Raw genomic sequence first — 26311 nt, forward strand, 5'->3', positions numbered from 1 at the left:
TAATATTCTTCTGATGATAAAACTGAGCAAGTTATTTGTTTTATATGTATTTTAAATAACAGTTTAATAAAGAAATTATGTTTATTTTCATGTTTTTCCTGTAATATCACTGTGCCGACAGTTTGTCCAAGATGTGGTTAAGTAATAGTTAAATGAGATTAATTAAACACAATGTGAAATGCAACATTGTTACACTGAAAAAAAATCTTTTTATACTGACATCAAAGTTTCCACACAGTTATGAAACTCTGCACAAACTGCTTCCTGTCCTGTACGAGTGCATACACTAAAATGGGGGCTGAAGATGTTGACCATGCTGTTGACATTTACAGAGGTGGGAGCAGTTGTGGTTTCTGCAGGTCTATGCTTCTTGCTTGATGTTGCAGAGGGGTAGCTGTAAGCTGCGATGCTGACAATGCTTGCACTGCAAACACTGTTGCGAAAGTCAACTCATAGTTGCACTAACATACAACCACAACTAACATTTGCAAATAGGTTGTGAAATATAAATAGCTTCATTTCAGCCTGCCCCGCATTTAAGTTGTGATAAATGTTCAGCCTAGTTTAACCTCTTCAGGGACTGCTCTGCCACACCATTTCTGTTTACCACTCTGATGGGCGGCAATTTAAGTTTCAATTTTTTGAAATATATGCAGCATGGCATCATGCATTTTTTTCCCTACTACAACAGAGCTCTTTGTACAGTATCTTTTAATCTTATTTATATTGTACTTTATTCTATTGTATATAGTATTTTATTCCTTTTGTATAGTTTACTATTGTATTATTGCTTACCCTATCCTATTGTGTTTTTGTTAACTTTTACTGCTCTTAAACTCGTACTTACTGCCATGACCAAAAAATTTGCCACGTGTGGGACTAGTAAAGATTATTTTATCTTATCATGTGAAAATCATTCTAGAAGTCAAAGAACAGTCAGAATTTACAAACCTATTTAAATATTCAGACATTATTTTATTAGTTATCACTTCTGTGAGCATGCCATGAAAAAAGTGGTCACATTGACATTTTTCTGCTGGCTGACGTAGAGTTAAACAAAAAATTTGGATCTACCTCGCTTTCAGGGACAAAGACCAATAAAAGCAAACTATTATTTAAGTTTAAAACAAAACCTTGATATTCAAAAGCATTTTTAGTTTTCAGCTTTATAAAAAATGTCCAGGAAATAGCCTTGGCTTGTTTCCATTTTCTTGAAAAATATTTTACCAGAACTCATAACAAAGTTAAGCTGTGAGTACATATCTCTGGTTCTCTATTGTGAGCCGGTTTAAAGTCTTTTGCATCTGGGTGATGAGGAATAGTATAGTAATACTTCTCCTATTAATGTATTAATCCAAGGGGATGTCATAACAGACTGGTTGAATGAGTTTGAATTTGACACTGTTGGAGTTTTTGGAATTATTATTCAACCTGTCAAAATTAGTTTTTGTAAATAGACAGAAACCTAAATAAAACTGCTTGTGCTCAAGTCCCACTACAGGCTGTCAACCTAAATGCCTTAATAATACATTTATAAATGATTTTGCCACTTATCTGATTAAGATAACATTTACATTTGTTATGTTTGATCACATTTTTATTCTGTACACAAAGTTTTAAGTACTTGAATAACATGTAAAAATATTTGTAATGGTTAGGGTGGATGACAAAAAAGATATTATTACCAACAAATGACAACTACTTTCATCATATGTCCATTGTATATCAAATTCAATTGTATAACATGTTTGACTGGTAGGAAAGAGCTTCCTTAACCCTCTTTTGCTGACTGAACGAGATTTTCTGGTATAATTCATTATAGGTAATACTGTGCATAGCCATAATTAGCAAACTGATAGAGAATTAGCCTTTACTTAACACTTATTACTGCTAAAATGATCAAATTAAGAAGTAAATTGTAAACAGATTTATATATGCAAACAAGCTGTAACTTTACAAAAACCATCCAGATGTTTGTAGGTGATTTTTATACTTGTTTAAAAGACATTATAAGAAGGCAGATGGAAAAAAGGGTGGAGTATTCACACAACTGTGAATCTTTGTGTCTTGTTTCTCACACTGAATAGTTTTGTTTTTACTTTTTTACTTTCATTTGCACAAGCTGTTTGGTTGGCAAGCGATTCTCAGAAAAGTTTAGGTTTAGGAAAGAATTGTGGTCTAGATTGAAACAAGTCAGCTCATGACCCAGAGCCTTCTCACTATTGTTGCATCACATGCATCAAGAAATACACCAGTCTCTGAGACACCCACAGCTTTGACACTGAATAATAATTTTTAGTGCACCAATTTATGGCATAGGCATATTGTACATTTTAACATTACTGATCATTGGTAAATATTGTTTATTAGTAATAATTGTTTTAGTTAAAAATATTTTTTAACTAAAGCATTGTTTTTAACATTATATTAACAATATACTAAATCTGTGGAAGGCTGTCCCAATAAATATCTGTTCCAAAAGAAATAGCACCCTCTGGTGGACAGTGTCAGTTCATCAACTCCAAATGCCAGTAGAACCCAAGCAAATTGATATTGGAAGGATTTCAAAACCCAGCTCAGTTAGCTGAACTGTTTGATGTATTGCTTAATTAAAACTAAAACTTTTCAGCTATCTTTGTAATAGGGTCATAAACCTACAGATCATTCCTTCAATCATCATATTTTTGGAACAACTAGAACAAGTGCTTCTGACTGAATGTAAAAAGCATTAGTGATAGTTTGTCATTATAAATTTGAAATGAAATAACTGATTCTGGATAAATAGATCTTTAAAATTAATTACAGAAACTTGGTTAGAACAAATATTTACATATTTTTTCTGTATTATATATCAATTGCAAATGTCAGTTCCCTTGTTATAATACTTCATGTACTGAATTGCTTTAGAGGGTGGGGTGGAAGTGGGGGTGGTGGCTGTGGTGCGGGGGCACTGACCTCATTACTGACATCTAGAAAGTGTCACAGTTTTTCAAACAGGCTGACCTAGAAAAAATACCATAGGACCACAGCAAGCATAAAAATAAAGATGGCAGATCACATGATCAGATAGTCCTTGTCCAATCTGATAGTGCTTGAGAGCAAAGTCTATATAGAATGTAAAATTTAAAGGGTTAGTGCATGCTAAGCTGCTTCTGCATCCCAGTCTCTGGATTTCCTCCTTTTTCCTCTTTTTGGCTACTTTTTAAACTCACTGGCTGTAGGCTGAGTCACAGGGGGCTATATACAGGGTTTGAAGCTGCACTTCAGAGTCTGTGGCCATTTTGGTTTCCAATCAAAGCACCACAAGTTTTTGAGAGCTTGTCTATGCTATGCTATTGTTTATATTAAGTTTATGTTAGCTTGTTGTTTTGCTTGTTTCTCAGTAAATGATCAGTTTCATTGTTTTGTGTTAAGTTTGTGAAAAAAAGCCTGTAGAGGAGACAACCCATTTTTGTTTAATCACCACCCCTTTGTCATGTTTTTCCTTGAGTTGCTAGGAGCTCATTTGTAAGTTTAAAACGTTTTTTTGTGTGTGTGTTTTGCGTGCGTTTTAACTAAAGGCTTTTGGTTTGGGTTTTTTTTTTTCTTTTTGCTGATTTGACTCTTCAACAACTTTGAAAGCTCCTACAGCAGCAGCAGATTAATTAGCTTTTACCCATAAGAGTGGGTTTGTGATAACTCCTCTGTTCCAAAGGTTGAATGGGAATGCAATGTTCATAAAAAGGGTCATGCTGTTTCTGAGTGTTTAGCCTTAAAGCACAAGCACATCAAATGACAGCAAGCAGACAACATGGGTGGGGTTAATAGAAACCATTTAGCCCACTAAATAGTCAGCATGAAGACTTGAGGAATTTGCCTTTAACAAATAAACCAGAGGATGAACAACCTATTAAAATATCAGTGATATTGTTGGATTCTGGTCTTTATTAATGTGATATGCTTCCCTGCATACTCACTATAGTTCAGGTAAACGTTTCCTCTCTGGATAAATGCTACTTAGGTTTGCTGGCAATTCCTTTCTCTCAATCTTTCAAAGCCTGAACCTTTAAATAATTGCCAGAAAATTCTAAAGTTTTGAAAATGACGTGTTTATTATGACTTTTACCAAAACTCCAACCCTAGAAACACACGCACATACATTTAAACAAAACTGTTTACTCAGTGCATTCAATCTAAAATAGGAGAAACTTAAGTTGGTCACTTAAGTGACTGGAACTTATGAGTAATCAATGTGATTTAATTTATTAATACAAATCAAACTGAGTTCTTGAGGTTTCTATTATTTATTAGATTTATTTATCAGTTTATCTCAACTAGGCAGTCATACAAGTCATTTGTTCTTCTGTTATATTACCATTGTGGTTTAAGGACCACAAAATATCCCTTTATTTTAATTTTCATATTTATTTCCTATCCTATTCATAGGTCACGAGCAGTTGTCTAAGCATATCGTCACTGCATATCGTACTGTGTATGACTGTGTATGTGACAAATAAAATTTGAATTTGAATTTGAGAGGTCAGAAGTGAAATAAAAAAAAACATTTTTGATTCTTAATAGCATTAGTTTTTGGTTTCTTTTTCGTTTTCTCCAGTTTTGTTAGACTCAGGCAATAAAATAACTTGATAAGGCTAGGAAAAGATCATGGTTTGGCTCAAAACAGACCCTTTTACAGTATTTAGCACATTTTTTAAGGCTTGTTTTTTTGTGTTTCACCCAATCTAATACAATACAATACAATACAATTTTATTTATATAGCACATTTAAAAACCAGAGGTATGGCAAAGTGATTCACAGAACCAATTAAGAGCAATAATAAATAGAAATAAATAAAATAATAAAAATAAAATAATATACTGACAGGTGGGAGAGATAACTAATCAATAGTAAACCAGGCATAGTAGTAGTCACAAGCCGAAAGGCTGAAGGTTAAATCATTATAAACATTAATCAAAGCAAAAAACACAAGTTACAGTACACATAAAAGGCTAAATAAATACATTTTTAATGGAGATTTAAAAGATTGAATTGAATCAGACGTCTGATTTAATTCAATAGCAATCTAAAGATATTAAAGAACACTAATAAACTTGTAATATGCACCAGAGTTCAAAGAGATATCAAGACGAGTATCACAGATGAGAAATTTCTGCATGACAAGCCAATCACCGCTTTGACTTCCTTAAATGGAAACGCCATGTGCATGATATATACACTATCTGTCTTTGAGCTCTCAACTATCATCACAGATGGCTGGGCTGCATGTGTTTGTGGTTGTTCTCTTGGGTAATTCTTAAGATAAGAGAATTTGATGTTTTTTAAGAATAATCAGTGTCTGCATTGTCATTCTTATTGTTGTTGTTGAGGGAATTTGTTTTTACCAGATGGGAATTCAAGTAAACTGCTTCACATTTCATTTTCTTATACCAATCTGTTTGTATTCCAGGAGTGGTCTCCTGTCAGAATTGGATTTCTGCATCAGAAGTGATAATCCATGCAGGACACAATATCACCCTCTATTGTGACTGCAAATTATCCTCTGGAGTATATATAGTATGGTACAGGGATTGTTCTCATGAGAACCAGCCATCTCTTGTTTTAAAACTGAAATATAATTCATGGGGAAATAACACATTTGACCTACTGAACCCCTTATCGCATTTTCAATTTGTGAGGAATTTTTCCTCTGAGTCCTATGACCTTATGATTTTAAACGTCACTGATTCTGATGAAGGCCTCTACTACTGTGGAACAGAACAACAACGGCTGGAGGATAAAGAATTCATCGTGCCCAGATTTATTTACACATATGGCAATGCCACAACAAGAATCATAATAGGTGAGTGTTTTTGTCAGGTTTTTCTTTTGTATGATATTTCATGTGATCTTAATTGATATGGAATTTGAGTGATGTTGTGCATCATAGTTTACCAGAACACTCAAGGAAATATTGTTTTTTAATATTTTTCAAAGAATTCTTACAAAATCAGAGACCCCTTGCTACTTACATGCAAACCATTTGGTATACATTTATTTTTCATATAATCACAGTATCACAAACCCCTGGGTTGTTTTTTCTTTTTACACTTCATTTCTGAAAAAAAAAGTTTCCAATTTGAAAAAAACAGTAGCGCAGTGCAGTTATCAAAATCAATCAACCCATGTCAAGAAATCAAAGGAAAAAGCCACAATTGTATAGCAGTAACAATTTTCAAAAAATGTCTATTCATTCTGCAAATAAAACTTAGCATGGGTTGTAACAGAAGATTGATAACAGCATTCATTTTATGATCATGGTCAAAGAAATCATGAAATTCCTTTATGAGATTAAAATACAATTAACCTACTTATTAGAGCTTTTTGTTTGATCCAGGTTTCAGCAAACATCACCAACCTCCTCAGAACTGTGACCTATGTTGGATGCTGCTACTCTCTCTTTGTCCAGTTTTTGCTGGCATCTCCTCACTCTTCTCCTCACTTCTGGTTTATCATCTATGTAGGAAAAGATTTATTAACTGTAAGTATTACTATTCATATGCCGTTCGTTTAAATCAAGAAACTCAGAATCAAAACATTTCTAATTTCAGTCCATTGTTTTGATTTTGTAACGTAATTTTTTTTCAAAGCTGAAGAACCTGAAGTTGACCAGATACATCCTAAAACAAGACGTCTAACAAGAATAAAGGTAATTTACAGAATGTTTTAACTTTATATTATACTACAGTAATAGCATTACAGTAGAACAAAATGGAGCTCTAACAACAAACGTGACCTCTTAGGATGAAGATATGTGTTACGCTGCCCTTGAAATCCGTCAGGCATCGCAGAGGCAAAAGAAGAAAACACAGAGTTCTGACTTCTGCACATATTCTGCTATCAATATTTCTAAGGTGTAGAAAATTCTACACCTAAGTGTGAAGCTGTTTTGTGTGAAAGTGTGAAAACTTTTCAAATATGATTTGTTAATATTATAAATATTTTGCTGCAAGCTCCTCTGTTTCTGGTGATGCCAACCTTTACTGCAAATGGTTGAAAATGTACAGAAAATACATTTTTATTTCAGTAATTTTCTTGAATCGGTGTGAGTAATGGATATTTTTGTGGTTCAAAAAGGGACATTTTGGTTCTAAAATATTCTGCATGTGAAGGTTTTGTGTTTTTGTAGCTTCACTCTGAACCGAAATGTACACAAAAATATATATTTTTTAATTGAAATTGTTTTTATTACGATGTTTCAGGCTACATGTCATCTGGTTTGTAAGTGAATTGTTAATTACTTGGCGTTTTTTAGATGTTTTTAGAATATGCTTGCACTTTTTTAAATTAACAGAAAGGTAGGTTGCTATGTGCTTTTTTACTGGGCTGGCCAACTAGAAATTAAATTGGAATAAATCTATTACATAAAGCTTGACTGACGGTGCTGCCTTAAACCATAAAAACTAACAAAAAGAACTATAATGGTAGTTACGTTTTCTATCGACTTGTCTGACACATGACTGTTAACAGAGAGTCTTTTGAGTCTTACTGGGATTATTTTAATGTCCATTTTATTCTTATTTTTCTCTGGTTAGGTTCAGTCAATGCAAAATACTTGGGAGGGGCTGGAAATACTTAGAACTTGGAAAGGGCTTAGTTCAAAGTACCTTTTCACAGGTTTTAGAAAAGCTCTTTTGCTCTGTTTTCTGTTTTATCAGTTGTTACTTTTTACTGGTAGAGTGGTTTTTACTGGTATAACCAGTAAAAACTATTGTTATAACTAGAGATGGACCGATCCGATATTACGTATCGGTATCGGTCCGATACTGACCTAAATTAGTGGATCGGATATCGGAGAGAAATAAAAAATATAATCCGATCCATTAAATATCAAAAAAGCACCTCACAAAACTTGCGACATGGCATAACTCGGCTCATAACCGTAGCACGTCGGAGCAGTATGCATCACGTGATATCTCTAAGAGTCTCACACCCCCCTGTGATGAGTCAGGCCCCAGCATTACGATGCTCTACTAACCTCAATCAGTTTGATCCAGTTTCGCTCCCTACTCTTAAGGGTATAATTGATCACCTAAAAAACTCAAACGCTGCTCATGACATCCTTCCATCTCGCATTATTAAAGATGGGTTTAACATTATTGGGCCCTGTATCATTAATTAACCTGTCACTGTTATGTTATGTTGTGTTCCGGCTGCTTTTAAACACGCTGTAGTGCAACCTATACTTAAAAAGAGCTCCCTTGATCAGGATGACCTCGCTAACTTTAGACCCATTTCCAAACTCCCGTTTCTGTCTAAAATCCTAGAGAAGATTGTTCATTCCCAACTTCAAACTTATTTGGATGCAAATAATATCGGGGAAAATTTTCAGTCAGGGTTTAAGCCACGTCATAGCACGGAAACTGCATTACTGAGAGTCTTTAATGATCTTCTCCCAATTGCTGACTCAGGGCGCCCTGTGGTGTTAAATTTTCTTGATTTGTCCTCTGCTTTTGATTTGGTGGACCATAATGTCCTTTTAATGAGGCTTGAGGATCTGGTGGGCATCACGGGCAGTGCCCTTAGCTGGTTTAAATCCTATCTCTCAGAAAGGTCCTTTTCTGTCACCATGGGTACCTACACCTCCTCCATTGCCCCTGTTACCTCTGGTGTCCCCCAGGGGGTCTGTGTTGGGTCCCATGCTGTTCTCTTTATACTTGTTACTCTTGGGCCGAATCTTTGATAAATACAATATTTATTTCCACTTCTATGCGGATGACATTCAAATCTATTTTGAACTAGCTGTCACGTCGTCATTGCAACACTTCTCCGATTATATGAATGAAGTTAAAATCTGGCTACTGAGCAATTCCCTCATTCTAAATGATAAGAAGAATGAAATTGTAATCTTTGATACTCCCTTCTCTCGGGCTGAACTAATTGGTATTTTTGGGCCCTTTGCTGACTCCCTTTCTGACACTGTGAGGAACCTGGGTGTTGTCTTGGACAGTTCCTTCAAGTTGGACAAACATGTGTCCTCTGTAGTTAAATCGAGTTTCAATCAACTATGTCTAATCTCTAAAGCCAAGCCCTACTTACCACGTAAGGACCTGGAGAAAATTGTGCCTACTATGCCTGGTGTATTATTGGTTAGTTATGACATACTTTTCTTTCTTATTCTCATTTAAAATGTCTAGCTTTTAATAATTAATTATCTGAATCTTACACCCAAAGTTTTAATCTGATGTAAAAACTATAGAAGTCCATTACTGTATATAGTAACTATTAAGTCTAATATACCCTAGTAAGCTATAGTACTTTTTCCTTTGGGAAGGTACTAACTGTGCAGTCAGAGCGTTCTCACTCCCGAGGCGTAACATGTCGACGTTTTGTCACGTCCCGCGGCGTTCCTGAGGAACGCGAAAGGAGACCTTCGGCGTTCTTATGGTACGCGGCGGGTTATGGCTGGAATCCAGTGAATGACACTCCCGCGGTAATAGACGTTCCAGCCCTGTATTCCAGCCCTAAACCTAACCTTATCCCTAGCCCTAACCATAACCTTATTCCTGACTTTAACCAGGTCTTTAATGATGTTAAATAGCGTGTTTCTAAGCGATTTGAAGAAAAAGAGCGAACATGTGTAGATTCAGTCCAGACGGTTCTCATATGTCCTCTTTTTTCCGAGGTCGTCATTTAGGAACGTGGTGGGTAGCCGAAAGCGTAATATGGTGACGATTTGTCACCTAGCGTAAAATGTTACGCTTTGGGAGTGAGAACGGGTTGGTGCAGTCTGCAGTTCTGTTGAAAAAAGATGTTGAATCTATCAAGTTGGACAAACATGTGTCCTCTGTAGTTAAATCGAGTTTCAATCAACTACGTCTAATCTCTAAGGCCAAGCCCTACTTACCACGTAAGGACCTGGAGAAACTTGTGCCTACTATGCCTGGTGTATTATTGGTTAGTTATGACATACTTTTCTTTCTTATTCTCATTTAAAATGTCTAGCTTTTAATAATTAATTATCTGAATCTTACACCCAAAGTTTTAATCTGATGTAAAAACTATAGAAGTCCATTACTGTATATAGTAACTATTAAGTTTAATATACCCTAGTAAGCTATAGTACTTTTTCCTTTGGGAAGGTACTAACTGTGCAGTCTGCAGTTCTGTTGAAGAAAGATGTTGAATCTATTTAATTATTCTTGAAAAATAATTGATTTCTGTGCATTTTTTTTCACACTGTATCAAATTAAAGTTGATTACGTCGATTAAGCATCATGAGGTGGGGGTGGTTCCCTATTTTTTTTTTTTTTTTTTTTGCTGGGAGTTTGCAACCCGGTTGCTTACTCTTTAAAATACCATAATCCGGTTGTTCAGTGATGACGCGACGAATCCTACTTCCGGGTCTAAAGTAGTCTGCGTTTAATATGCCTTTTGTGTTGTTAACATGTTTAATGTTATGTATTTTCTTCTATTTGATCTCAAAAAGCTCCTAAAACAGTCAGTGATCCCTGTTGTCCTCCCTCTGCTTTTATTACCACTAATCATTTATTTAAGCTCAGTTTTTAAAACCTTAGGATGTAACTACAGCCCAGCCCATGCAGCAGTATATGAATGACTAACCTCGTATTGTGGATGGATTATCTCAGTTGTTCTCCTGGCTGAAGTTTGGTCCTTTTACAGCATCCTGCCATGCGATTACATTTGTTCCTGACCACCGAGAACACTCACGTTAACTTTTATCGAGTGGGGAAAAAAGTTAGCTTGTTTATATTATGCTAACGTAGCTGTGTCGCTAGCGGTCACATAGCACATCATTATATACCAGCTAGCCAAACTTCAGTAACCCTACAAACGTCACTGCTGTTTAGTTTTCTGTCTTCATTTATGCTGGAAGTGATAGCAGAGCTGTACGTTTTAATTTGTTTCCAAAACCCCGCAGTCAGGACATGCTATATTGTATTTAGATAGAAGCTAGCGAGCTAACTCCCTGCTAACTTCTAACTCCGTTAAATGTCAGAAATTCCGTTTTCATGGATGCCTGGATGTTAAACTCAATTGTTACACCTGGTAGAGCAGAACGCTGATCATTTTATTAAAGATGAAAGACTTTAGATAGTTTTTCAACTCTCAGTAATGCCATAGTGATCATTTGATATATGGACCTGCAGCGGAGTTTAGACCCAGACATGGCTAGTGACGTCAGACTGAACAATCGGATAGGGAGGATGGAGTAGGTTTAAGTTTACTAGATTGATCAGTATCGCTAAACTATGAAATTTTTTGAGGGCAGTGTATTTTTTGCATACATGTATAACAGAATAGCTTTAGTGTTGTTGTTTTTTTTAAACTTGAGTTTGAACTTATACAAAATGCAGCAAGATATTATAAAAACAGTTTTATTGATTAAAAAATACACTATATCGGATTCATATCGGTATCGGCCGATATCCAAATTTATTATATCGGTATCGGACATAAAAAAGTGGTATCGTGCCATCTCTAGTTATAACTAACAATGCCTGTACTGTAGTAGTTCAGAGCATTTGATAGGTTAGAGTGGCTTTTTCTACATGCAAATGCAACTCAACATACTAAATTTGTTTTAGGACACGTCACAAAAAAGGCAAAAAAAAAAGGCTCATCCTTTGCTTAATGACAGGTCAGCCACATAAAGTTACAACAACCCAAAAATGACAATAAAGGTAGCCTCAACAAGCCTTGTGATATGTGAAACTCACAGGAAACCCACAATGACAAACAGCTCATGTAACTAAACACCTTGGCCTGTACACTGTTTAAACCACCAGATTAGCACATAGTGTGATTAGTTTTACTTCCAACAGTTTAAAATAAACACATACAATATTATATTAACGTGTACACAAGCCAAAAATTAGCAGCTCTTCTGAATAAACAAAGTGATTTACTTTTTAATAAACATGTAATGTGTCCAGACATTAAATGGTCTGATTCTTATATAGCACTTCTTCAATATGCTAGCGGAGGAGATTATCCCCACTGCGAGAGTCACCACATTCCCAAACCAGAAACCGTGGATGGACAGATCGATCCGCACTGCAGTAAACGCCAGGACCGCCTCCTACAACGCGGGTCTTGCCACTGGCGATATGAGCGCCTACAAAGCCGCCTCATACGGCGTGCGGCGTGCGGTAAGAGATGCCAAACGCCGGTACCGGGAACGTGTGGAGTCCCACTTCCACCAGGGCGACACACGGAGTATGTGGCACGGACTACGCACCATTACGGACTAAAAAGCCAGGGACACTGCGCCGATCAACGCTGACTCTGCATTCACCAACGAGCTGAATCAGTTCTACGCCCGTTTCGAGGTTAGCCAGGCGGCTAATGCTATCTACCGCCTGACTACCGAGGACAGTGACGTCATCAGCGAGAGACCGGTGACCAGCATCGCGGAGCATGACGTCCGAGCGGCACTGAGGAGAGTGAACACAAGGAAAGCGGCGGGGCCAGACGGCATCACCGGCCGTCTGCTGCGCTGCTGTGCTGACCAGCTAGCAGGTGTGTTCACTTACATCTTCAACGAGTCCCTGGCGAAGTCTGTGGTCCCCACATGCTTCAAAAGATCCACCATCATCCCTGTGCCCAAGAACAGCAAACCCTCATCCCTGAACGATTACCGGCCAGTTGCACTGACCTCGGTAGTAATGAAGGTGTTTGAGAGGCTGCTGAAGAACATCATCTCCTCCTCCATCCCAGACACCACAGATCCGCTGCAGTTTGCCTACAGATCCAACAGATCCACAGAGGATGCCATCGCCCACGTCCTACACACCACTCTCAGCCACGTGGACAAGAAACAGGGTAACTATGTGCGAATGCTGTTTGTTGATTACAGTTCAGCGTTTAACACAATAGTGCCCTGCAGACTGTTCACAAAGCTGAGGGATCTGGGACTTAACAGCCGTCTGTGTGCATGGGTGTTGGACTTCCTCACTGGCAGAACTCAGGTGGTGAGGGTGGGCAGGTGCTTCTCCAACAGCATCACCATCAACACAGGAGCACCGCAGGGATGTGTCCTGTCGCCACTGCTCTACTCCCTCTACACTTCAGACTGTGTGGCCACCCATGGCTCCAACACCATTGTGAAGTTTGCTGACGACACAGTGGTGTTGGGTGCCATCTCCAACAACGATGAGGCGGCCTACATGGATGAAGTGAAGAATCTGGCATCGTGGTGCCAGGACAACCACCTCCAGCTGAACGTTGGCAAGACCAAGGAGCTGGTGGTGGACTTCAGAAGGAGTCAGCACAGAGACTACAAGCCCATTATCATCAATGGAGCTCCAGTGGAGAGGGTGCAGTCCTTCAAGTATCTTGGTGTCCACATCTCCTCAGACCTGACATGGGCTGCCCACATTCAGGTCCAGACCAAAAAGGCTAGGCAGCGCCTGTATCACCTACGACAACTGAGGAAGTTCAGGGTCTCTCCAAAGATCCTCAGGATTTTCTATACAGGCGCTGTGGAGAGCATCCTCACACAGAACATGACATCATGGTTTGGGAACAGCTGTGTGAAGGACCAAAAAGCTCTCCAGAGAGTGATCCGTACAGCAGAACGCTGCTGCAGGATTGCTCTCCCCCCGCTTCAGGACACCTACACCAGGAGATGCCGGACTAGAGCAGCGCAGATACTGAAGGACCCGTCCCATCCTGGCAACAAACTGTTCCAACTTCTGCAATCTGGTAGAAGGTTCCGCATCTTCCGGGCAAGGACAGAGAGACTCAAGAGGAGCTTCTATCCCCAAGCCATCCGTGCCCTAAACACACACACCCGCCCTCTCACATCATCTATAATTGACTGAGACAGGACTCTTCCAGACACTAAACCAAGGCACAATGTACATTTCAATTCTTTTAATTTTAAATATGTTTATATTGTCTATCCTGTAAAATAGTCAGATGTCTATTCATATTAATGTACAGAATTCACCTGCTTGCTGCTACTACTGCACATTCACCCAATGTATATACTACATATATATATATATATATATATATATATATATATATATATATATATATATATATATATATATATATATATATACACAGTGGGGCAAAAAAGTATTTAGTCAGCCACCGATTGTGCAAGTTCCCCCACTTAAAATGATGACAGAGGTCAGTAATTTGCACCAGAGGTACACTTCAACTGTTAGAGACAGAATGTGAAAAAAAAATCCATGAATTCACATGGTAGGATTTGTAAAGAATTTATTTGTAAATCAGGGTGGAAAATAAGTATTTGGTCACCTCAAACAAGGAAAATCTCTGGCTCTCACAGACCTGTAACGTCTTCTGTAAGAAGCTTTTCTGTCCCCCACTCGTTACCTGTATGAATGGCACCTGTTTGAACTCATCATCTGTATAAAAGACACCTGTCCACAGCCTCAAACAGTCAGACTCCAAACTCTGCCATGGCCAAGACCAAAGAGCTTTCGAAGGACACCAGGAAAAGTATTGTAGACCTGCACCAGACTGGGAAGAGTGAATCTACAATAGGCAAGCAGCTTGGTGTGAAAAAATCAACTGTGGGAGCAATCATCAGAAAATGGAAGACATACAAGACCACTGATAATCTCCCTCGATCTGGGGCTCCACGCAAGATCTCATCCCGTGGGGTCAAAATGATCATGAGAACGGTGAGCAAAGATCCCAGAACCACACGGGGGGACCTGGTGAATGACCTGCAGAGAGCTGGGACCAAAGTAACAAAGGTCACCATCAGTAACACACTACAACGGCAGGGAATCAAATCCCGCAGTGCCAGACGTGTTCCGCTGCTGAAGCCAGTGCATGTCCAGGCCCGTCTGAAGTTTGCCAGAGAGCACATGGATGATACAGCAGAGGATTGGGAGAATGTCATGTGGTCAGATGAAACCAAAGTAGAACTTTTTGGTATAAACTCAACTCGTCGTGTTTGGAGGAAGAAGAATACTGAGTTGCATCCCAAGAACACCATACCTACTGTGAAGCATGGGGGTGGAAACATCATGCTATGGGGCTGTTTTTCTGCCAAGGGGACAGGACGACTGATCCGTGTTAAGGACAGAATGAATGGGGCCATGTATCGTGAGATTTTGAGCCAAAACCTCCTTCCATCAGTGAGAACTTTGAAGATGAAACGAGGCTGGGTCTTCCAACATGACAATGATCCAAAACACACCGCCCGGGCAACAAAGGAGTGGCTCCGTAAGAAGCATTTGAAAGTCCTGGAGTGGCCTAGCCAGTCTCCAGACCTCAACCCCATAGAAAATCTGTGGCGGGAGTTGAAAGTCCGTGTTGCTCGGCGACAGCCCCAAAACATCATTGCTCTCGAGAAGATCTGCATGGAGGAATGGGCCAAAATACCAGCTACTGTGTGTGCAAACCTGGTAAAGACCTATAGTAAACGTTTGACCTCTGTTATTGCCAACAAAGGTTATGTTATAAAGTATTGAGTTGTATTTTTGTTATTGACCAAATACTTATTTTCCACCCTGATTTACGAATAAATTCTTTACAAATCCTACCATGTGGATTCATGGATTTTTTTTTCACATTCTGTCTCTCACAGTTGAAGTGTACCTCTGGTGCAAATTACTGACCTCTGTCATCATTTTAAGTGGGGGAACCTGCACAATCGGTGGCTGACTAAATACTTTTTTGCCCCACTGTATATGTATATATATATATGTTCTTCCTCTACACCCCCCCCCCCCCCCCCCCCCCCAATTTTGTTGCACATGTCGAGGAGCGTGTCAGGCTACATTTCACTGTGTGTTATTTCACTGTGTGTTATACTTGTATAACTATGCATGTGACAAATAAAGAACCTTGAACCACTTATCTACTCTCCTAGAGCTCTACTCTACTCTATTCTACTTTTCTACTCTCCTATTCGCCAACCTTTTTTGCGCCAAAGACCGGCCTTTAAGGTGTCGTGGATAAATACAACAAAATAAAATCAGTGCTGGTACCAAAAAAAAAGAAGATTTATTCATAACACACAGGAAAACACCCAGTGAAAGCGAGTTAAGGATAAAAAATAAATAATGATAAAAACTGGTAAAAACCCTGAAAACCATAAATTTCACACCCGAGTCTCAACTCTCGCAACCCGGTACCAAATGACTCCCAGACCGGTGGTTGGGTACCGCTGTCCTAGAGCACTCAAATCATTTTATATGACATGTCTCATTCACTTTCTTCTATGCTTAAGGGCTTCCTGTCTACCAATCATACTCCGACAGATGAATAGGAGAGCAACTTGAGGTTAGTAACTTCTTCAAGGGTTTTTGGTATGCAGACTGGAGCAACAAGGGATCAAACCACCAACCTTCCACACAGTAGAGGACCCACTTCATAACAGATGCCTCTGCTTCCCACACTTCTGTTAGCATCCACCCAAATACTTTCATGGACAATTTATTATTTAAACACTTATGAATACTTATCACTTGATATTTAGTGCAAATAAAGTACAGTTTGAAAGTGTATGTACTGAAAGATAACAACCCTGTATTTTCTGGAAAGATCACAGTATGTAAATGTGGCACCAATGCAAGATACCGTACTTTCTTGAAATTGAAACTCTACCATCCCCTAACAATCTTTTGTTCACAGGGGTATCCCAAAGGGAACCATGCCATAATCAAAAATTACATCTTTCCCACTCTGCATAGATTGTAAAGAAAAAAATAGAGAGAAAAAAAGAGATTTTATAGTTTTAGTTTTGAGCATTTGGTGCACTGAGACAATCATGTAATTGCTCAATGCTTTCACACTTACTGGGAGTAAGTAAAATAATCCATTTGTTCATATGGTTACAGTAAAAGTGTATCTCATTTATTCATGAATTTATTAACATGTAAACTTAATATTTAAACTCTTTTATGAGTGTAGCCAGGTGGCTCCCACTTCAGGTGTACACACTAAGGCATGCATATAATCATATAATCATTAAGCATGTGTGTTTCAGGCTGTGTTATTGATAAAAATCAGTTTCTGTATCACATGCTGACTTTGTACAGGTTTTAATATAAACTAGTTACTGGATTTGACCTTAATTAAAAGGATTGATCAAGCTCCATCTTTGTAATTAACTTACGCCAGTAAAGACAGCAGTATTGTGTCTCTATATAAATATTTTACTTTGCCTGACTTTCTGCTTAATATATTACCATACATTAACATACATTACGGTAATAATATATAACCTCTAATGGGCACTTTCTTCATTTTCTTGACTTCTAACTGCTACGATTTACAGGTGGGTCAAGTCAGTTAAGCGACTGCATGGTCTTTGAAGAACATATTTGGATTGCTTTTGCACTATGCAAATTTACTGGGGAAGAAAGATTTTTTTTGTTTATTTGTTTGTTTGTTTTTTTTGTTTTAGATTGGGCTAGGACTATAAAATCTTTCACATAGGCGTTCCAAATATAATTAAATAAAACTTGTGGACAACTAGAAAGTCTTCTTTGTATTATGAATATCTTTTCTGAAATGAAGACATGAAGAAATAAATCAAAGCTCTGGACGAAATCTAGGGCTTATAAACTTGAATGTGCAATTTGTTTACGCTTTTTTTGTTTTTTGAAAGTTATCTTTTACATCAGTAAAAGATAACTTAAAAAGCCTATAGAAAGCAACCACAAAGAATTTCGCTCAGCAACCAATCACAACTAACATTTCCTTGAATGGAAAAATCTGCATGGCTCATGACATCTGTTAGTAGGTCATGGTGTTGCCTTCTAACTCCAGGATGTCATCATCATCACACATGGACGGGCTGCATGTATTTCTGATTGTTCATTTAGGTAAATCACATTTATTCCATCTTTATTGATGTTCATTTTTGTAATGCCATGGAGATGCAAACAACCTTTAATTTTGTTTGGGGGGGGGGGGGGGGGGGGGGGGTTTCTCCAGGATCTTTAACTTCCAGTCAAGATCTCAGATATGACTCACTGATAGAGATGGCAATCAGACCAGGAGAAAATATCACTCTACACTGTGATTGTAAATCGTCAGTTGGAGTTTACATAGTGTGGTATAGGAAATGGGGACCAAAGTTCAAATGATGGGGCTGCTTACAGAAACATTCTGAATCCATTCCCTGATTTTCACCTGGCGAAGAATGAGTCCTCTCAATCTTACGAGCTGCTGATCACAAACATCACTGATTCCAATGAGGGTCTCTACTACTGTGGAACTGAAAAGCTTGCGCTTACGGATAAGAAACTAATTACTCCTGGATATGTACGCACATATGGTAACATCACAACGAGGATTTTCTTTTGTAAGTAATCTGTGTATCATTAATACATTTTCTGTGAATTGTTTAAAGGATCTGACAAACTAAGCACAGAAAGAAAATCAGGTCTTACATAACCCCGTACTTGTTTAATGGTCAAAGTGGCGGCAAGATTATGGATTGAAAGAGAAACTGAATTTCCACTATTGAAACCCATGCATGCATGATGTAAGATGCTTGGATTTTTGTTCCATCCCTATAATTAAAGATGAAACTGAGCACATCAATCATGTTCGTCTGTAATGTCACAGTGTCTAAATTTTCACAATTTCTAGATATCTGGTGTGTTGGTTTTTTTTCATTCAGATTCCAGTGAACCTCATCACCGTGAGACTCAGCCCGACTGTGCTCTTTGCTGGATGCTCTTCTATTCTCTCTGTTAAGCTTTTGCTATCCTCTCATCTCTCCTCTCCTCCCTTTTGATTTATTACTGTCAGAAGACAGGTAACTCCTCAATGTTTCATTTTGTCCAGCCAGTTACTTTTTATCACTTTATTCCTCTGGTCATTTGACCATCACTATTAAATTGAGTTTTTGGAAGAAAAAAAAACTGGGGGAAAAGTGGCTGATTAAAATGAATGTATCTTTTAATGTATTACCATAATTAATATTGTGATATATTTTAATATTTATTTTATATTCATTTTAATTACATGTTGTTTATTTCTGTAGCTAAGGAACCTCAAGTTGATGAAAAACAGTATGAGAGAAGAGACCAGACTACAAGAAATCAGGTAATTAATGGCTTTCATCAGTCTTCACATCAGTGATATGATATATGTATACTACAGCTACTACTTATTTTCTGTAGTCATGATGATCAAGATATTGAACAGTAAAATACATTTATCATATTACACAAGTATATAAGATAAGATAAGATAACTCTTTATTGTCATTGCACAGTCATACATAGTACAGTAGTACAATGAAATTGGAAAAACTGTCCTACGTCGGCACTACATATAACACAACACGACACGATATGACACATCACAACGTAACAAACAACACAACACAGTATATTAACTTAGTATAAAAAAGAAGAATAAGTGTATGTGTATTGCACACTGTTATTATTGCACATTAATTATTATTGCACCTTGTTATAAATATAAATATTATTGTTATCGTTTTAAACATTGTTACCTCCCCCTAAAAAGTCCAGGGAGGTATCCAGTCAGGTCAGCTATTTACATTGATCAGGGCTATTGCCTTGTTGTAAAAGCTGTCCTTGAGTCTATTTGTTCGGGACCTCAGCAGCCTGAACCTCCTGCCAGACGGCAGCAGCTTAAACACCCGGTGTCCTGGGTGTGTGCAGTCCCGTAGGATGCTGCGTGCCCTCTTGAGACAGCGAGTGCTGTACAGGTCCTTCAGGGAGGGAAGAGGATGTCCAATGATTTTTTGGGCCATGTTGATGACCCTCTGGAGTGCCTTTCTGTGTGCTGTGGTGCAGCTGGAGAACCACACACCGATGCAATATGTCAGCACACTTTCAATGGAGCAGCGGTAGAAGACGGTCAGCAGCTCCTTCTTCAGGTCCATTTTTCTGAGGATTCTCAGAAAGTGGAGACGCTGTTGGGCCTTCTTTAAGACCGCAGAGGTGTTAGAGCTCCATTGGAGGTCTGTGTCTATGTGCACACCCAGAAACTTGAAACTGGAGACCCTTTCCACGCACTCCCCGTTGATGCTGACAGGCTGCAGCTCGGACTTCCTCCTTCTGAAGTCAACTACCAGTTCTTTTGTTTTGGTGGTATTGAGGTCCAGGTTGTTGTCTGCACACCAATCTGACAGCCTCTGAACTTCAGCTCTGTATGCAGTCTCATCTCCCCCTGAGATGAGCCCCACCACAGTGGTATCATCTGCAAACTTGATGACTGTGTTGTCTGGGTGGGAACTAACACAGTCATGTGTGTACAGAGTGTACAGTAGGGGACTCAGTACACAGCCTTGTGGAGAGCCGGTGTTGAGGCTGAGGGCTGAGGAAAGATGAGGCCCCACTCTAACTCTCTGTACACGGTCTGAGAGGAAGTCTCTGATCCAGCGGCAGGTGGTGGAAGGAAGTCCAATTTCCAGCAGTTTATCTATTAGTCTGTCCGGGAGTATCGTATTGAAAGCAGAGCTAAAGTCAACAAAGAGCAGCCTGGCGTAACGGCCCTGCACTTCCAGGTGAGAGATGGTGGTGTGGAGCGTTGTAGCAATGGCATCTTCGTGATACATCTAAATTATTATGACATTTTAGGATGACGAAGTGTATTATGCTCCTTTGGAAATCCGTCAGGCATCACAGAGACCAAAGAAGAAGAGGACAGCCCAGATTTCTGATTTCAGCATCTCTGCTATCAACACTTGCACCATGTAATAATAATAATTATGTTTTTTCCTCCCACAGAAATGACAAAGAAATATTTATGTCTGGTTATTGTTATACAGTGGAAATAAAAACCTACCATCTTTAACTTACAGATATTAACAATTGCTCTGACATGAACAAAACTAATATATACGATTTGACAACATGAAAAAAAAATTGTTAAAATTACTAGCTTTTTGTTGTTGTTGTTCTTTATAGTTAATAAGTGTGTTTTATTACACACACACACACACACACACACACACATATATATATATATATATAATATATACATATATATTAGTGATGTCAGGGTTAATCTCGCTAACGCCATAGCCGCATTAACGCGCAAATCTGTGTTTGGGTTGTTTGGCTGTTGGGTTATATTAGTTATTATATTAGATATATTTATATCAGTTATCTAATTCAGCATCATTTATTTTTACCTCAATGTTTATGAACTTGCCTCAACTGTCATATAATGTCTATTTATCCTCTAAGTCAGCGTTATAAATGCTCTTGCGGCCAAACCCTGTAGGATAACTTAATGGGTTGAAAAAACAACTTTTTGCGGTGTAATTCTCAGGTGATATTTCTCATTCAGCTCACAATCAAAATGTTTTGTTTGTGGTATTGGACAAAAAGATAATATAAAGCAATCACTGTAGTACAAACCAGCGCTATACAATATTTTTCTGGGAATTATTGTCAAACCTGAGAACAAACATCATAGCTTAGGAAGGTTAATTCCTGCACACTGCAGACCACAGCCTCTCTGTGTGAGGATGTAAACATATTCTACGCTAGTTTAGAAAAGCGAACACCATGAGACCGGACAGTGTGCGCACCGCGGATGACGTCAGCGCGCACACTGTGTCTGAGGAGGATGTGCGGAAGTGTTTCAGGAAGGTGAACGCACGCAAAGCTACTGGTCCGGACGGGATTCCCGGCCGCATCCTCAAGTCATGCGCGGCTCAGCTGGCTGGAGTGTTTACACACATCTTCAACCTTTCCCTCTCTCTGTCTGTAGTCCCAGCCTGCTTCAAAATGGCCCAAATCCTCCACCATCTCATCACTGAACGACTGGCGACCTGTAGCCCTGACCCCCATCGTGAGCAAATGCTTCGAGAAGCTGGTCAGGGAATTCGTTTGCTCTTCACTACCCAACTCACTGGACCCTCTACAATTCGCATACTGCGACAACAGGTCCACTGATAATGCCATAGCCCTGACACTACATACTGCCCTGTCACACCTGGAGAAGAGAGACACGTATGTGAGAATGCTGTTTGTAGATTACAGCTCAGCATTCAATACCATCGTTCCCTCGAAGCTGGACAGGAAACTGCAGGATCTAGGATTGAGCAGCTCCCTCTGCAGCTGGATCCTTAGCTTCCTGTCTGACAGACGCCAAGTGGTCAGACTGGGCAGCATCACCTCATCCCCCATCACACTGAACACTGGTGCTCCACAGGGGTGTGTACTGAGCCCTCTCCTGTACTCACTCTACACCTATGACTGTACGGCCACTAACAACTCCAACATCATTGTTTGCGGACGACACTACAGTGGTGGGTCTTATCACCAACGGTGATGAGACGGCTTACAGGGAGGAGGTCAGCGCCCTGACCCACTGGTGTCAAGACAACCATCTCACCCTCAACGTCGCAAAGACAAAGGAGTTGATAGTGGGGAGGATCATCAAGGACTCCAGTCACCCCAGCCATAAACTGTTCAGACTACTTCCATCAGGAAGGAGGTTCTGCAGCATCCAGTCCCTTACCAGCAGACTGAGAGACAGCTTTTTCCACCAGGTCATCAGACTGCTGAACACTTCATAGACACCTCACCTTCACTACTGGAACTTCAACATTATGCACTCCACACTGTATATAAATGCCACTTGTTTTGCACATGTCCAACTACCAACCTCTGTATATTTTATATATTTTATTTTATTGTTTACTCTATTTAATTTGTAAAATATGTATATACACACACACACACGTAGAAAAACATATTTAGTATACACATCCAGTAATGCATGCACTCTTATATTGTACATATATTTATTACTCTAAGATTTAGCCATTCTTATATTTTGCTTGTTTTATGTTATTGTATTTTTGCACACCTCTGTTGCTTGTGAAGCTCGCACACAAGAATTTCACTCGCATGTACTGTACCAGTGTACCTGCTCATGTGACGTGACAATGAAAGTGATTTGATTTGATTTGATTTAGAACAGAAAACAGCCACATGAAAAAATCACATAAACAAATACAGCAGCATCTAAAAATTTGAGTTTTGACTCAATTAAAATAGTTATTCTCCTCATTTCTAATAGAGTAATATAACTATTTCAAAAGTATTTTTCTCATCAACATACATGTACAGTAACTTAGCAATGGTGATTGGTACAACAGAAAATCCTTAAATTTGCTAAAGTTTTCTCACATAAAGGGAGATGAGGGTATTATTGAAAAACATCATCCTGAAGCTCATTAGCTTCCAGTACAGATTGTATGCATGTCATTTTACTTAGTTTAAACTGATTTGAGTCCTCCAGCTAGCGTATTTCCAAATTGACAAGTGAATATGGATTTTAGTTTACCAAAATAACTACACATGAATATTTGTGAGAAGTAAACTGGACAATGTGGGAAATCTTGGTGAAGTTCATTACCTGGAAACAAGATTTGAGATTTTTCTATTCTATTCTATTTGTAATGGACACTGGATATGCAAATGTCCACATGGATAAACACACTGTTCAGGCAAATGAGAAAAAAAAAATTGCGACACAGCAGCTCAGTGTGTGATTTGATCACAAAAGTTAGTTTCAATGGCAAAAACAAGCAATTAATTTTGATATAATTGTCTAGATTTTTGTTTGTTGGTTACTCATATTGGCAATAAATGTGGATGAATAAAGTTAAAGGGAGGAAAGCTGATCCAAATAAAAGGGGCGTAGCTGCCAGGAGCAGAATAGTATACATACAGGATAGCGACGAATACATGTATATCCTATAGACCAACGAGAATCATCAAGGCTAGTAAACATTAATTTAAATTGACTAGATTTAGATTCACTCAGTCAATTTAATATTTTATATTGCCTTTACATTCTCTGGGGTTGAAAAACAGTGATGATAGCCCATGTAATACCTGCTTCTGCAACTATTGGTTAAATCCACAAAGGGTAGTGAATTTCAGAGCAACAAAATGTTTTTGGTTTTTTTTTGTCCACACAACATCCAATCTTAGAGTTACCCCATCTGTCAAATCTGCACACTTTAACTCCTGAGCACAACAATTCAGTTCAATTTATATTGCATGAAATCCCAACACCAATCAACTCAAGGTGCTATATATTGTAAAGACTCTACAACGAGATAGTGTACATGAACATCTGTGTAGCATATTGATTTGTTTATATAGCTCAGTAACTGCCGTTGGTTTCCTAAGGCACCAACGGCTGAGGACAAGAGAGCACAACCTGTCAAACCCTAGTGGTGACAAAACACCACTAGGTTGTGAAAGATGTGGCAGTCCTATTAAACAGCAGAATCAGGAAGAAGGCATATAAGAAAACTGTAATGTACCGGGGCACAAGGAACAACTGAATCAAATGTGGAACACTGTATTTCACATAGTAGTTGCAGTGGTATTAGGGGCAATAAAACCAGTAAACCCAAACTGTAAGATTCCAGTACATTGCAGACACAACATCAAAGGTCTCCGTCCAGAAGAGGTTCTAAGAATAGTTAAAATACTGTGCAGAACCCTCAAACTTGATAGAGGACCCAAGTTTGAGGAACATGGCGACAATGTAGGATCAAGTCAACAAGGTCCCAGTCTCACAGGTTTAGAGACCATTCTGATCTGGCAACCACCAGTTGTGAAGAAACTAGTAGATGACTTGCTATGGGATGACTGATATTGGATGACTTCCTCTTCCTGTTGCTGTGTACAGATGTGCTTTATCTACAGGTTAATCTGATTAACTCATTTAATTACAAAACTTTACTTAAAGGATAAACAGATTTAGTAGAAATGTAACTCATGTTAATACTAATGACAGTGGTTTTATTCATTTTTCTTCAAGGAAATTCAGAAACTAATAAGATTAGAATGTATTTTTGTGAAAGCACTTTCACTTTCAACCTAGCTATGTAGTCTACAAGAAGTTACAACAATATAAGTTGACAGTAAACCCAACGTTAACAACCCCCTGTTCTGTGAAAGTCACAGGAAACCCACAATGATAAACAGTCCCTCACAAGCATGCACAAACCTTCAGGCTGTTGAACCAGTATTAAGTGCAGAATGTGATTTGTTTTATTGTCAGTAGTTTAGAATGTATTTTCAGAAAAAAAAACATATATATATATATATATATATATATATATATATATATATATATATATATATATATATATATATATATATATACATATATATAGCGAGAGAGAGAGAGAGGGAGAATCAGCACAATTCAGAAAATAATAATATTAGGAAGTGTTATTTGTGACAGCACTTTCAAGATTACCTTTTTTGTTTTTCCAAGAAATGATATTTGAAACAAATTGTAATCATTTTCCTTGTGCCCTTAAAGTCAAGGTTGGTCACCATACAGGCTCTGTCTCATGCTGCAGAATGACAGAGGATTGATCATCCAGTGTGGTATTATATAAAAAAAACAATATAATCAACACCAAGTGAACTACAGCATCATCAAGAAACCTCAGCATTACTTTTCATACTGCAGTGTTTTGAAGGGTTTTTTTTATTCGGGCTCCACCCAAGTTATTTACACTGCCCATGGTCCCCTGGTATCTTGCATAGATAATATCAATTATGCGCTGCTCATTATTGCTGCCAAATTTTAACACTGAGATCACCACCTAAAGGGAACCAATAACATAACGATAGATGGTCTGTTTAGAGGAGGATCTTAAATCAAGAAATTTTAATATTAATTTTTGATTCTGTTTGTGTCCTCCATCGTTGTTAATGTGGACATATTTTCTTTATTTATAACCCAACAGAGGGCAACTTCTTCAGATTCCAGTGATATAAAACGTGGTTAAACAATAATTGTGCATGACTAGAAGGTCTAGGTATGTATACATATTTAAAATGCATGTATAAATTGATTTTAATAAAAGCTTTCAATAAAGTGTAATTGATTATTGATTTTTTTTTTTTTACAGTGTGTGTGTTTTTTGTTTTTTTTCCTTCTTTTCTTTCTTTTTTTGTTCATTTTTGGAAAATGATCTTTCTGGTTACCATCATAACATCACTTGGTGTTGCACCTATAGAAAACAACCACAAAGAAATGTTCCATTCAGCAGGCCAATCACAACTTACATTTCCTTTAATGGAAAAATGTGCATAGGTCATGACATCTGTTAATAGGAAGTGTTGTTGTCTTCTAACTCCAGGTTATCGTCATTAGACATGGACGGGGTGCATGCATTTCTGGTTGTTCTTTTAGGTAAATCATCTAAATGTTTTTCAATATCCCATTTTAACAATAAACATTTTTCTCATTCTGAATGTTTAAAAATTGTGCATATGTGAACATACTTTAATTTTTGTTTGTTTGTGTCTTCCAGGAGCTTTATCTTCGAGTCAA

The 26311-nt window shown here is 38.2% G+C and overlaps 1 protein-coding gene and 1 pseudogene across 1 annotated transcript; both read left to right on the plus strand.

The window, feature by feature from the left end:
* Nucleotides 1–291: 291 nt before the first annotated feature.
* Nucleotides 292–6897, plus strand: LOC147327910 (uncharacterized). The gene is made up of 5 exons (XM_086297414.1): nt 292–334; nt 5448–5840; nt 6375–6518; nt 6628–6686; nt 6781–6897. The coding sequence occupies exons 1-5, from the start codon at nt 292–294 to the stop codon at nt 6895–6897; spliced, it is 756 nt and encodes a 251-aa protein (XP_086153540.1).
* Nucleotides 6898–17979: 11082 nt separating this feature from the next.
* On the plus strand, nt 17980–20679 carry LOC147327911 (uncharacterized; annotated as a pseudogene).
* Nucleotides 20680–26311: the final 5632 nt, after the last annotated feature.

This window comes from Aulonocara sp. 'chitande type north' Nkhata Bay, linkage group LG6 (assembly GCF_057382095.1).
Source record: "Aulonocara sp. 'chitande type north' Nkhata Bay isolate Kocher_YH1m ecotype deep benthic linkage group LG6, A_spYH_male_GT1.1, whole genome shotgun sequence".
In the NCBI taxonomy this organism is placed as follows: domain Eukaryota; kingdom Metazoa; phylum Chordata; class Actinopteri; order Cichliformes; family Cichlidae; genus Aulonocara; species Aulonocara sp. 'chitande type north' Nkhata Bay.

Coding starts and splice junctions, on each gene's coding strand:
- LOC147327910 (XM_086297414.1), top strand. CDS start 292: ATGGGGGCTGAAGATGTTGACCATGCTGTTGACATTTACAGAG. Junction 335..5,447: donor TGCTGTTGACATTTACAGAG/GTGGGAGCAGTT, acceptor TTTGTATTCCAG/GAGTGGTCTCCTGTCAGAAT. Junction 6,687..6,780: donor GACGTCTAACAAGAATAAAG/GTAATTTACAGA, acceptor GTGACCTCTTAG/GATGAAGATATGTGTTACGC.